At 39.3% G+C, this 12,031-nt stretch overlaps 1 protein-coding gene across 2 annotated transcripts; it reads left to right on the forward strand.

The window, feature by feature from the left end:
• Positions 1–1,206: 1,206 nt before the first annotated feature.
• Positions 1,207–11,599, forward strand: vrk1 (vaccinia related kinase 1). Of its 2 annotated transcripts, none has more exons than XM_014476218.2 (13): positions 1,207–1,292; positions 2,542–2,720; positions 2,868–2,923; positions 5,407–5,476; positions 5,966–6,053; positions 6,389–6,497; positions 7,114–7,206; positions 8,645–8,777; positions 9,191–9,311; positions 9,394–9,452; positions 9,764–9,933; positions 10,666–10,756; positions 11,300–11,599. In XM_014476218.2, exons 2-13 carry the CDS (start codon positions 2,561–2,563, stop codon positions 11,440–11,442), a joined length of 1,293 nt encoding a protein of 430 aa, XP_014331704.1. In that variant the 5' UTR covers positions 1,207–1,292; positions 2,542–2,560; the 3' UTR covers positions 11,443–11,599. The 2 variants fall into 2 exon arrangements, with proteins under 2 accessions (XP_014331704.1, XP_023207892.1); XM_023352124.1 differs by lacking the exon at positions 1,207–1,292 and adding an exon at positions 1,631–1,682.
• Positions 11,600–12,031: the final 432 nt, after the last annotated feature.

A 12,031-nucleotide genomic window follows, 5' to 3' on the forward strand; every position in this document is an offset into this window, starting at 1 on the left:
TTCCCCATTTCATTATGAGAAAAGCATCACACACACTGATGATGTCTTTTGATTTTCCACAAAGAACAACACTGAACTAAAACTCCTCTGATCTCAGAATTGCGTGCTCTGATGGTAGCCATTTCTCATCTTTTACTGCTTCAGTAGTATCCTTGTGTTCTGTATTTTATTTTAGACGGCATCAAATACTAAGGGAAACATGAACTAAAGAGGTTAATTTGAACAAGGAAAGGAATTTGAAAAAAATATGGTAATTTCAGTAAGTGGCCCAAGGTATCAGAATCACGTGTTCTTTCAAATGAAGTAAATCCATAAAACATGTTAGTCTCTGTTATTTTATTTTAAAATGAACTTCATACAAAATCTTTGACTATCCCGTAAAATAACACGTTTTCAACTAAGCTTAAGCCGTCAGCTAAATGGATTCACATTTGTCTCTTGAATACTTACAGAGGAATATAACTCATGGCTGACTAGTTGACAAAAAGGTAGGCCATTCGGCTGCAAAACTGGCCCCAAATAATCTGTCCTCTACAATGGGGCTCATAAACACTTTCTGGGAACAAGGCATGCACTAATTTACAAATTCCAACTTATTTAAAAAGTAGGGTTTTCAACGAAAAAATAAATTGTATATTTCTACATTTTAGATTAACTTTACGAACCTTGAAGTCAAGTTATAAAGATGTTTATTTTGTTGTTGTTTTCTTGGTTGACAATTTGTCATTTTAGGATTGGGAATGCAGCTATATTTTCTAAGTTTTACACAAATTGTATTTAAGCATCCTATCAATCAATTTACCACATGAAGTCGTTCTTCGTCTGTAGTATTGCTGCATCCAAAGTGGTTTTGATGTAGGACATTCCAGGCAGAATTATAGTTCAATAACTTCAAGAAACTGGATATTTTAAAGAAAAAAAAAACCTTAATGTCTTAGTATGTATGGGGGGAAATTATTAAAATATGCATTATATGTTGTAGGTTTTATTCGGTGGATCATGTTAATCTTCATTAATCATGTATATAAGTTACGTCTATATAAATTTAAACTCTTAAATAAAATGCGTCTTCGGTTCTTTCTGATGACTGAGGTGTATCATTTGAGTCTGAATACAGATTTTCCGAGGTGCTTTTGTTTCCTGAATGCATCTTTACGCTCTGACCGTTACGCGTAGTGTTGGACCAATAGAAAGCTTAAGCGCCGTGACGCCACTTCCTGAGCGGTAGTTTTGCTGCTTGTCTGTCTTCGAACAATTTTAGCCAGCAATCAACTATCAAGAACACATCGAGGGTGTGTATTGTTCTTTTAATCCTCGTCAATGGGTGTTTCAATGGGTGACATATACATAAGACTTATGATTTTTAAACGGAGCAGTTGTAGTGAGTCTGCGCAGTTAGCACGATGCTAACCGATGTTTGTTTCGGTTTTATTTGGCTACCACTGCGGCTCACAGGTAGCATTAAAGCCATTTGTGTGGTTACACAGAGGTTCATATACACTATAAACAGAAACTGATGGCTTGGTAGTGAAAGGACATCATTTAGTGGGTTTCAGGTTCGGGGTTCGACTCCTAACTTCTCGGAACTGTTTTAGTTTACGTGATGACATCACTGTGTATATCCGGGTTTGACCATCACTTGTTCCCCAGTGTGGAAATCTGCACCGAGTGGACGTGGTTTGGTTTGTACTGCATTGTAACGACTCATCAGCCGCGACTTCATCCAGATCTTCCGTTTAAATCCATCAGTCAGAATGCCTGACTCCCAATTCGACCGTGTGACTGATATAAACATAACAAAGTTGTTTGGTCGCAGAGATAGAAATGTAGACACTCGTACTGCCTCGTCTTCCTTCCAATGTTCTTCTCAGTTGTGCAGATTAATCATGGTTGGAAATCTGTGAATGGCATTGTTAAGATGATATCCAGCCAAAGCATTAGTGATACTCAAGCGTAGGCCGGTTTTTCTTTTCGTGATTTTGCACCAAAGTCAGTGCTAAAACCAGGAATTTGATCCAGTTGTTCTCCGGTTTTCCACAACCAAAGCACCATAAACATCCAATGAATATGTCATCCTCCATTTGTATTATTTAGGATTTTTATTTAAGTTCACAGCTACATCTTCAGAAATTACATTATATTGCATTATATTTTTAGAACCTTTATTATTAATGTTTTTTTTTATTGAGTGAACCCTACAAGCAACTTGACAGTTCTATTATTTGAATCTAGAGACATTAAGTTGCCACCAAACTACTTTAACAATGTATCAGTTTTAAGATATCCAAGCTGCCTTATTGATGGTTGAGGTTGAAACTTTCAAACTCTGTCATCACTCATCCTTTCTGCTGTATTAGACTATAAATGTCACAATTTCTGATTTAAAAATTAACCTTGTGTATCATTTTTGAAAGTATTTTAATGGGCATATATGTACCAGTTTCTCCATCAATAAAGCTTTTAAGTATTCAGTAGCAAGCTACAGTCTGTGAGCCCAACTGTTGGAACTTCATTCTTTAAATCTGGAATTATCTCTTACAGTGCTGACCATCCGTTTCCGATGCCTCCTAAAGCTAAGGCAGTGGGGAAAGGAAAAGCTCCTGCTAAGCGGAAGCTGGCAGAGGAGTTCCCACCTGGAGAAGTCCTGACAGATACTGGAAAGAAGTCCTGGAAGCTGGGAGCTCCAATCGGCAAGGGGGGCTTTGGTCTCTTATACTTGGGTATGAATCCCCCAGCATCTACTTGCTTTTTATCTGGGCTTGTTTGATTTTAAACATGTAAATAGGATTGTATAAAAGGTATACTTATGCGTAGGTTTTTTTATATGAGCGTCACCAACTCCTGACATTCACTCTGTTTTTCACCAGCTGATCAAAACTCTGACAAACCCGTTGGACCAGATGCTCCCTATGTCATCAAAGTGGTGAGGCAGATTGCGGTTGCATTGTTCAAACGTCCCCAACATTTTTGTATGACATGAACAGAGATACTTCCTCTGAAACAGTAAAAAAAAACATCATTAGGTGGTTTTGTTTTCTGTTTGGAAAAATCTTGAATGAGGAGTAGTATATCTTTTATCTGGAGGGAATACAGAAAAACATTTTCACTTCAGCAGAAGTGATTTGTAGTAAAACCAGACTGTCTGCCTCATTAACTGCAACAGAGTGAAATCTATTGGAGGTGCACAATAAATCGGCCCTGATTTCCTTAGTTTTGGGATGTCAGTGATCAGCCGATACAAGAGAAGCTGATCTTATCCATCGATCTCATTTAACTCGACAAAGGTCTAAAAATCAACCACTGTCCTTTTGTGCTCTGCTGTGAGAGAGGTTTAACTGACAGACCTGCCTACCAGGTGATGTCTGCACATTTGGAGTTAACAATGGTCGCCCACTGTTGCCAACTCAGTGCCTTTCTTGCTGTATCATCATTATTTCAGACAAAAAAATCAGTATAAACAAAAATCTGAACTAAAGATTGGTAATTGGCTACCGGCCACCGGCCAGAAAACTGCAATTGGTGCACTCCTGAGATCTACAGTTGATAAATCAAAATTCTGCCTGAGAAATCACCTAATTTTAGGTGTTTAACAAACATTAGAATGATCGAATTTGAGCTAAAAGTTGGAAAAAGATAGTTTTATCAACAAATGATTTCCTCGCCATGGTCTGCATGTCTCATCGTCGCTCATCCACCAACACAGCGATCCCTCTGTTTGAAAAATGTGACCTTAGGGTATTTCTGAACCTGCCAGTAAAATTTTATCCACATAGAGACTAAAATAAAATAAACCAATAGAGGAAGGTTGGGATGATAGCTAAAACTTCAAAATCAGGGGAAATTGTGTACTTTTCATATTGACAATGCATGTGGATGAATGGATGTTAGCCCAACCGTTAGTCATTTGTAGTTTTTTCGGAAATAAACTCAGAAACATGATCCTCGTGTGTGGGCTTTAGATCCCTTACCATATGCCATTTGGTTGCTATATAACCAGTTAAATTTGGTGAGGCGGTGAGGCACCTGCTGTGGGAGTGCAGCGCTGCTGTGGACCTGTGGGCGAAGGCCGGCTCCTTGCAATTCCCACACTTGCCAGCAAGGGAGGTCCTTCATGCACAGCTAGTGCTGTACGGGGTGAGCCAGCAGAAAATGGCTAAAAAGGACTTTGCTGAGATGTGGCTCACCCTCGCCACCATCAAAGACGCCATTTGGACCTCCAGAAACTTGCTGGTGAGCAGGCGCAGGCAGATGCCCCCGGTGGCTGTGATCCGGATGGCGGCAGCAAAAAGGAAAACATCAAGGGCTGCAGGTGGCGCGCCAAGGACACAGCCACCAAGAAGAATCGCCTGCGCCTCCGTGGACGAAGGAGCCGGCGCTCCACGAAAAGAGGTCCAAGCAGCGGCGGCCTGGCTCTCCGGGTGAGGCAGGAGGGAAGGAGCTTCAGGGCAGGTTTCCCCTCTGAGCACCAAGCGCTGTCTGGAAGGACGGGACGGCTCCGGACTTTGGAAGGAGTCACCCCGGTCCTGCTCAACTTTTAACACAGAGATTTTGTATTTTATATTCTTGTTCTTAGCTTCTTTTAGCCTAAACTGATGAAATTGTAAGTTTAAAAAAAAAAAAAAATTCTGTATAAATGAAAAAATGTAAATTTTAAAATGTTTACAGTAACAATAAATACTTTTCGAAAGAAAAAAAAATAACCAGTTAAATTTGGTTTAGAATGCTGGTCAAAATTAAAACGATGTGTTGCACTTTGTCACAGACTGAAGGTAAGAATTTCTTCCATATTGTCTTCATTTCAAACACTCCAGAACCTTCAGACAGAAGTAGAGGAATTTGCTGCAAGTGAAAAGCAGCTTGCGTAGAGATTAGCAGCTCAGAGCCTAAAGCCAAGGTCTATAGCTGGAAAAGAATGAAATGCCAGGGTGAGGATGAATTACTGCTCCAAGTTTAGAAGTTCTAGTATCTTATGGTTTTGTTGATAAGTAGAGGAAATGCAAGCAGCATCTGTTATGATTTGTACTCTTTAGAGAGAGCTGAAGTAAAAGGGTAAATTTAGTTCTATACTCTGAAAAAGTATGGAATTTCATTTGAGCGTTTTCCAGACTTTCCTCCATTGTTTAATTCTCCATCCATAAAACAACCAGATTAATAATTGGCAGTTTCATTACTTCCAAATGTATGAACTGAATCCTGCTGCCAATTGGATATAAAATGAGTACACTTAAGGAAACTGTCCCCTCCAACACAAACTGTGGGTCCATTCAGCTCATACAGAACTATATCCCTGTGGCTTAAGTTGATTTTTCTCATCAGTAAAATTTTAATGAATTAGGACATCCTCTTTTTTTTTCTTTATTGGATAAATATGTGGACTAACTCCGGCAGTGGTTGTTGTGTCCGCAGGAGCCGAGTGAAAACGGACCGCTCTTCTCTGAGCTGCATTTTTACATGAGAGCTGCCAAGCCGGATCTCAGTGAGTCCCATCATCATCATCATCCATCAGCATCCAGAGCTAACCCTGTGATCAGAACACATAGCATGTCTGCAGCAGGCCAAGCAAATAAAACAAAGGCAACTTTCTTAATTAAAACCAGTGTGTTGCTGCAGAGGGTTCCTCTGAGGGAGGGGAGGGCGGAGCTCTCCTGGCCCCCAGGCCACCGCTCTGCATTTTATATAATAACAATCCAAATGTCAATCTCCCCTGACAATTAACTGCTATATTACTAAGGAAGCAAAGACTCATCTTTTATTCATATGGGACTCTCACGTTGTTGGTAAATATTTGTCCCAGCAGCAGATTAGCTCCCAGCCACGCTGGACAAACACCCTTCACTCACACACACACCTTGCAACACACAGAACTGTAATCTCATGGCGTTCCTACTCTAATAAATCATAGTTTTCTTTGGAAGTTCGAGCAACCAGACCATCTCTAATTTAATTGTTTCCTCTTGTTATGCAGTTCAGAACTGGTTGAAGGCTCAGAAGCTGAAACATGTGGGAGTTCCCAGGTACTGGGGCTCAGGTCTGCATAACAAAGGGGACAAAAGGTGAGCTGAGGATCATTTTTTATGTTTTACAGTATGACTGTAATAATCCTAGGTTACTTTTTGGATATCAAATGTTTCTTTATAAAATAACTGATGAAAGGATTTAACTTTTTTTGGGTTTGTTGAGGAAGCACATTCAATGCAACTAAACTTAGCTAAAGGTTTATGTATATATATTAAATTGAAGCAAAACACAACAGATAAGCAGATACTGGTCGATTAGATCACATTTCAACATTTCACGCATCAGTCTACTTGTTTCAAAAGTAAGAATGATGTTTCTGTTGGGTTTTTCATCCGTGTGTCTGTTTTTTTTTGTTGTTGTTTTTTTTCAGGTACCGCTTCATGGTGATCGACAGGCTCGGGACTGACCTGCAGAAGAAGTTTGAGGAATGCGGAAAGAAATTCCCTAGAAAACTAGTCCTGCAGCTCGGTCTTCGCCTGGTGGGTCATCAGTCATTCCAGTTCTTTCATTTTCCTTTTGCAACTTCTACTGAACTCTGAATAAATGCCAAACATCTGAGGTATTTCCAAGAAACTATGTAGTTTATATAAATTTTAAATGTATAAAAACGATAAATTTTTATAGTTTTTTTTTTTAATATAAATTCTGAATTTAAATTATTATTATTTAAATAAATTTTTAGTTTTTATAAATTTGCAATTTATAAAAAGTATACAAAAAATAGCAACAAAGCAGCTGTCAAAAATTGCTCAATAACGATGACGTTATGTCTAGAACATCAAAATTAGGGATCATTGCTAGCAACATGGAGAACACAGAAAACACTGACAGAAAAATTTCCCGCTTGAAATTCAGATCAAAAATGGAAGATTAATATGCGTAATATGCTAGAAGAAAACTCTAGGAGAAATATCTTAGAACTGTAGCTTGGAGACCTAGCCAACCAGCACCCAAAGAGGAATTTAAAAGTGAAAGGTCTCTGTGGTGAACCAAATCACCCAGTTATTCACCACTGTAGTGAATGACTGCTTGTGAAGGAAATTCAGGTTCATGCAGCTCTCATCATCTCCTCATCCTTCCTGTTTCTCTGTTTAGCTGGACACTCTGGAGTTCATTCACGAGCACGAGTATGTGCACGCCGACATCAAAGCATCAAACATGCTTCTGAGTCACAAAGATCCCAACCAGGTCAGTACCAGTGAAACCAGCACACTGTGGGTTCAAGATCAGAAATTTTCTTTGTTGTTGAGAATCAATGTTTTCTGTGACCGCAGAGATGATTGTGTTTATGTGTGTGTATGCGTTTTGTTTTGTTTTTTTGTTATACACTCAAACTGCTTCATTAGACTCAATTAAAGCCTGCAGAGCATGTGTGTGTGTGAGATTAAAAGGAAGCAGCTTTGAGATTTTTCCAGCAAACAAGGTGGGGGTGGGGGCAAATATTTAATTTGGAGATTAATAATGTATCAGTGGTGTTGTTATTAAAGAGCTATTTATAAATGACAATTTAAAAATCAGCCCTGCGGGATTTCAGCATCATGTAGAGTGGCTGTTTTTAGATTTTTTTTAATGCTCTTAAAGCTCTCTTTTCTGAGCTGCAGGGTTTTCACACAGCTTCTTTATTAAAACCCAAATGGACTCAAAGTTTCTGATGTCTGCTGATATTTATGTTGATCTCTGAAGAAGATGGAGTCATCTCTTCTTTCTGCTTTTTAACATACAGATATTGACCCATTTTTGTCACCAAAGGTTTTTTTTTTCCAGTTTTTTGGTTTCAGTTTCCCATCTTGTTTTTTGAGAACTGACCACAGGATTACCTCACTGGGGTCAGAATTTGAAAATTTTCTGACCCTACGTCAAAAACGTAACTGTTCCAGTCTTTTAGCTACTTCCTGCATGACTGTACCTGTGTTTCCATTCACCATACAATTGCTCAATTGGACTTTTCAAAAATAAATTTAATGGAAATACACCAATCTCGAAAAAACTCCTGTGTTTTGAAGACAAGTTTTGCCGCCAGGATGAGGTGGTCTTCTTTTGGTCGTATCGAAATGTATTTATTTTCCAAAACTGCACTGAAAATAGTTTTTTGCACTTCTCACAAGTAACATGATCAACAACTGGATGTCGCCACCGGCACAAACCATGAAGAAGAAGACGACAGGAAGTAGTTGGAGGATGATGGCGTGGCATGTTTTTTTTAAATGACTTATGTGAACAAACTTATTCACATGTGATTTTAATTACGGTTATTTAATGGAAAAATTACAATTGCGAAATTGTGTTTTTCCGACATTAGTGGAATAAAAGGTTTTATGCACAGTTGAAAGGTAAGTATAGTTATCAACCTTTTTTTAAAATTTTTTGTTATTGCCACATTTTGAGGAGCCTATGTTAATTGTAGCTAAGAATTAACATAGGTTCATCAGGACTTAATAAAATGTCTCATTAAAAATTTTCCTATCTCTGTTTTTTCCGTTGTAATTTGACTGTTTGGCCAGCCTGGAGGAAATTGTACAGCACTATCTCATCATGCAACACACTAAGTCATCTTCAGCTTCTACTTAACGTCTGACTGCACCCCTGGGTCTATGAGGTGTGTAAATGAAAGTGTGCCGTCTTGCAGGTTTACCTGGTCGATTACGGACTGGCTTACAGGTACGCACCTGACGGCGTCCCCAAGGAGTACAAAGAAGACCCGAAGAAATGTCATGATGGAACCATCGAGTTCACCAGCATCGATGCCCACAAAGGAGCATGTAGGTTCAAGTGACACAATCTGGTTGATCCAATGTTTTTAGATTAGCCTTTTCTTTCACGCAGTAAAATTTAATTATTTCACTGTTAATCTCGGCCAATCTTGGTAAGGAATCTCAATGGTGCTGTATGCTCAGTAGTGTTAATAACATAAAAAATGGCTTGCGCAGTGTTATTACTTTTATGGATCAGTGATGTGGTGAGTGAGGGGGTGATATGTCCAAGCCTGTGTGTTAAAGTAGGAAGATGCTCTGGAATTGGATTAATATTGATCTCATGATGGGAAAACAAAGTAAATAAGTGGATTTAAACAGTGTCTTATTATATCAGGGTGGACTTATCGTATTCCTTTCAGCTGTTCCTGGTGTTATTGAACTTGCTCTGTTATTTTATTTTTTATTTTTTTTGGCTGCAGCTCCCTCCAGGCGCAGCGACCTGCAGATCCTCAGTTTCTGCATGGTCCAGTGGCTCTGTGGTCGGCTCCCCTGGGAGGACCGGCTGCAGGACCCGCTATACGTCAGAGACTCCAAGATCAGGTGGGACTTGGAGCAAAATACGGGCTGCAGCTGGAATCGCTTGGCTTTCTCCAAATATCCTAAAAATGTTTTCCCCTCTCAGGAGTCAGGAAGACATCTCTGATTTTCTGTCTAAGTGTTTCCCCCCTCAAGAAAAAACAGGTGAGAAGAAAACTGAAGGTTAACTCTTTATTCCATCTTTAAAAGACAACCAGGTGCTAAAATGCAACAACAGTTGTAATTTTAGGTCACTTGTTTTATTAAGACAGGAAATTGGTGTGATTGGTTGTTTTTGTGTTGGCTGTCTCCTCCTCTTTAAGGCAGAAACATTTGATGTTCTTCCTTCTGTTTCCCTGAACTTCAGCTATCATAATAAAATAACATTTCTCTGAACATGATAGACCTCATCTCATTTATATATATATATATATATAAATAAAATTGAAGCTGATGCAGATGTGCTCATGTTCTAGATGAGATCCAGAAGTTCATGGAGGAAGTGAAGTCTCTAGGCTACAAAGACACACCTCCGTACAAGAAGCTGCGATCCATCCTGCAGAACGGGCTGAAGAGCATCCAGGCGAAAGATGACGGCCAGCTGGAGTTCACACCTGTCAGCAGAGTGACAACACCTCCTGCCAAGGTCAGCACACACACACACACCCACATACACCCCTTCTGAGACTTTCAGAAATCGGTTCATAATGAGTTGGATAGCCATTTGCATTTTAAATCAGTTCCTTGGAGTCGCATAAAACTCATCCTGATCCAGTTTCTTTTTTCCACCGTTTTTTAAAATTTTTTATGCCGCTGCCATTGTTCTGTGCTCTTTGTTTCTGTGCCACGTTTGCTCTTTGTGCATATGGAAGATACCACCAGGGACCAGCGTTTCCAGCCAAAAGGTTGCCGGGTCTCTGCGCTGGTTATTGTATGTAATTATCCTGCCAATCTGTTCACCTCAGCGGGCGCCGCGTGGCCATCATTAGGCATCAAAATGCAGCAGTAGATAAAGGGGAGGAGGAGTGATGGAGAGAAACGGGTGGTGGGAGAAATTCGTCTTCCATAGACGTTGGTCTCTGACTGAGACTATCAGCGGTTCTTCTTTAAGCCCTCAACTGGAGCTGCAGCTCTTTACCTGGACCACATTGATGTTGCTCTCTGAACCATGAGACTTAAACTGGAGATGTTTCTGGTATTTTAATGGCCAGAAAAAAGAAGTATAGATTTGTAGCAGTGCAATTACACAGTAGAAGACATACTGATTAACATTTTTCTTCAACAATGACAATTTTGACACAATAAAGTAAAAGATGAACATTCTGAATAAGCTAAAGAACAGATCACATTTTATTATTTTAATTTCTGACTTTAAAAGATGACCAAGAGGAAGAAAACTGCAGACAAAACGGAGGAGAACGGTGCTGAAGGAAGTTCTGTCAAGAAAAGAAAGTCCTCAAACGAAAAAGGTGAGATTCCAACAACATACATGTAGGGCTGGCAGATATGTCACGGTATAAGGTTTTTATATCAGTCGATATTGATAATTATTGACTACCGTAGTTTTTGTTTTAAATGTCTGAAATACAACCAAACTGGTGACATGACTTTTTTCTGTTTCAACTAAAATTTCCTCTGAAGTTGTTTTACTCATTCTCTTGTTTTACGTCTCGTTGTTGTTTTTAAAATTAAGAAGTTATGAGGCACAGTGGCAAAAACATGAAACTGCTGGTGTGCACGTTGCTCAACAGGTTGTTGCTAGGTAATCAAAGAGTGAGTGAGTTTGTTGATGCCACCAACCTTGCTTAAGTGGTTGTGCAGAAAAATCCTTTCCTCTGCCTACATCTCCCAGAATTCTGTTGGATTCTGGTTTGGAGTTCAGAAATATTATCTGTTGATATTGCTCACGTATTTATCGTAATATATATTGCTATTGATCAGCTACGTGTATTGTTCATGGCTTTTTTACTGCTGGTTGAGTCGATCCTGTTCAGCTGATTTTCCTCTTGCAGAGGTCAATGGAAAAGAGAAAAGTTCCAAAGCTGCTCCCAGAGGTCAAAAGGGTGTCAAGAAATCCAAACTGGTGGACATGGCAACCCAGACGTCGCCTGGACTTGCCCGGCAGACCAGAGGAAGAAAGAAAGTCGACTCCTAAATGTTCATCTGTTTCTACACTCCTCCTCCTTTTTCTTTCTGTTTCTGCTGCTTCTTAAACACTGAACTGTTTTTTTTTATGTAGTAATATTCTGAAAAATGTTTGTCTGTGCCGGAGTGAAGCCACAGTTGTTGAAATAAAGAGGAACTTAAACTAATATTTTTGTAATTTCAGCCACTGCTACACTAATTTATCAGTTATTTTTCAATTTCTGATGGAATTCATCTTTATAAGCAACATAACTCGTTTTCTTGGGATTTCTGTGATATTTCACTGATTTTCTGCACATTGAAAGCTTTTATATTGCGCTCTGTGTAGCACATTAACAGTAGTAGTACACATTAAACAGCCTGGCTGTAAGAGCCCTATTTGACACCCAAATCCTTGAAAGGTGTTATGTCCTGCAGAGGTGCTGATTAAAAATTAGAGCTAAAATGTGGGACACTCTTCCTGTTTATTGGGTTATTGGAGGAAATGCAGGATGGCCCACGCAAAGACTTGGTCAGCCTCGTGAAGACTTAATAAAATGTCTCATTAAGCAGCTGATGGACATTTTTCTGAAGTTTAGCCCAAACTCTAAAGTTGACGT

Source organism: Xiphophorus maculatus, chromosome 19 (genome assembly GCF_002775205.1).
Source record: "Xiphophorus maculatus strain JP 163 A chromosome 19, X_maculatus-5.0-male, whole genome shotgun sequence".
Classification (NCBI taxonomy): domain Eukaryota; kingdom Metazoa; phylum Chordata; class Actinopteri; order Cyprinodontiformes; family Poeciliidae; genus Xiphophorus; species Xiphophorus maculatus.

Coding starts and splice junctions, on each gene's coding strand:
- vrk1 (XM_014476218.2), top strand. CDS start 2,561: ATGCCTCCTAAAGCTAAGGCAGTGGGGAAAGGAAAAGCTCCTGCTAAG. Junction 6,054..6,388: donor CATAACAAAGGGGACAAAAG/GTGAGCTGAGGA, acceptor GTTTTTTTTCAG/GTACCGCTTCATGGTGATCG. Junction 6,498..7,113: donor TGCAGCTCGGTCTTCGCCTG/GTGGGTCATCAG, acceptor TTCTCTGTTTAG/CTGGACACTCTGGAGTTCAT.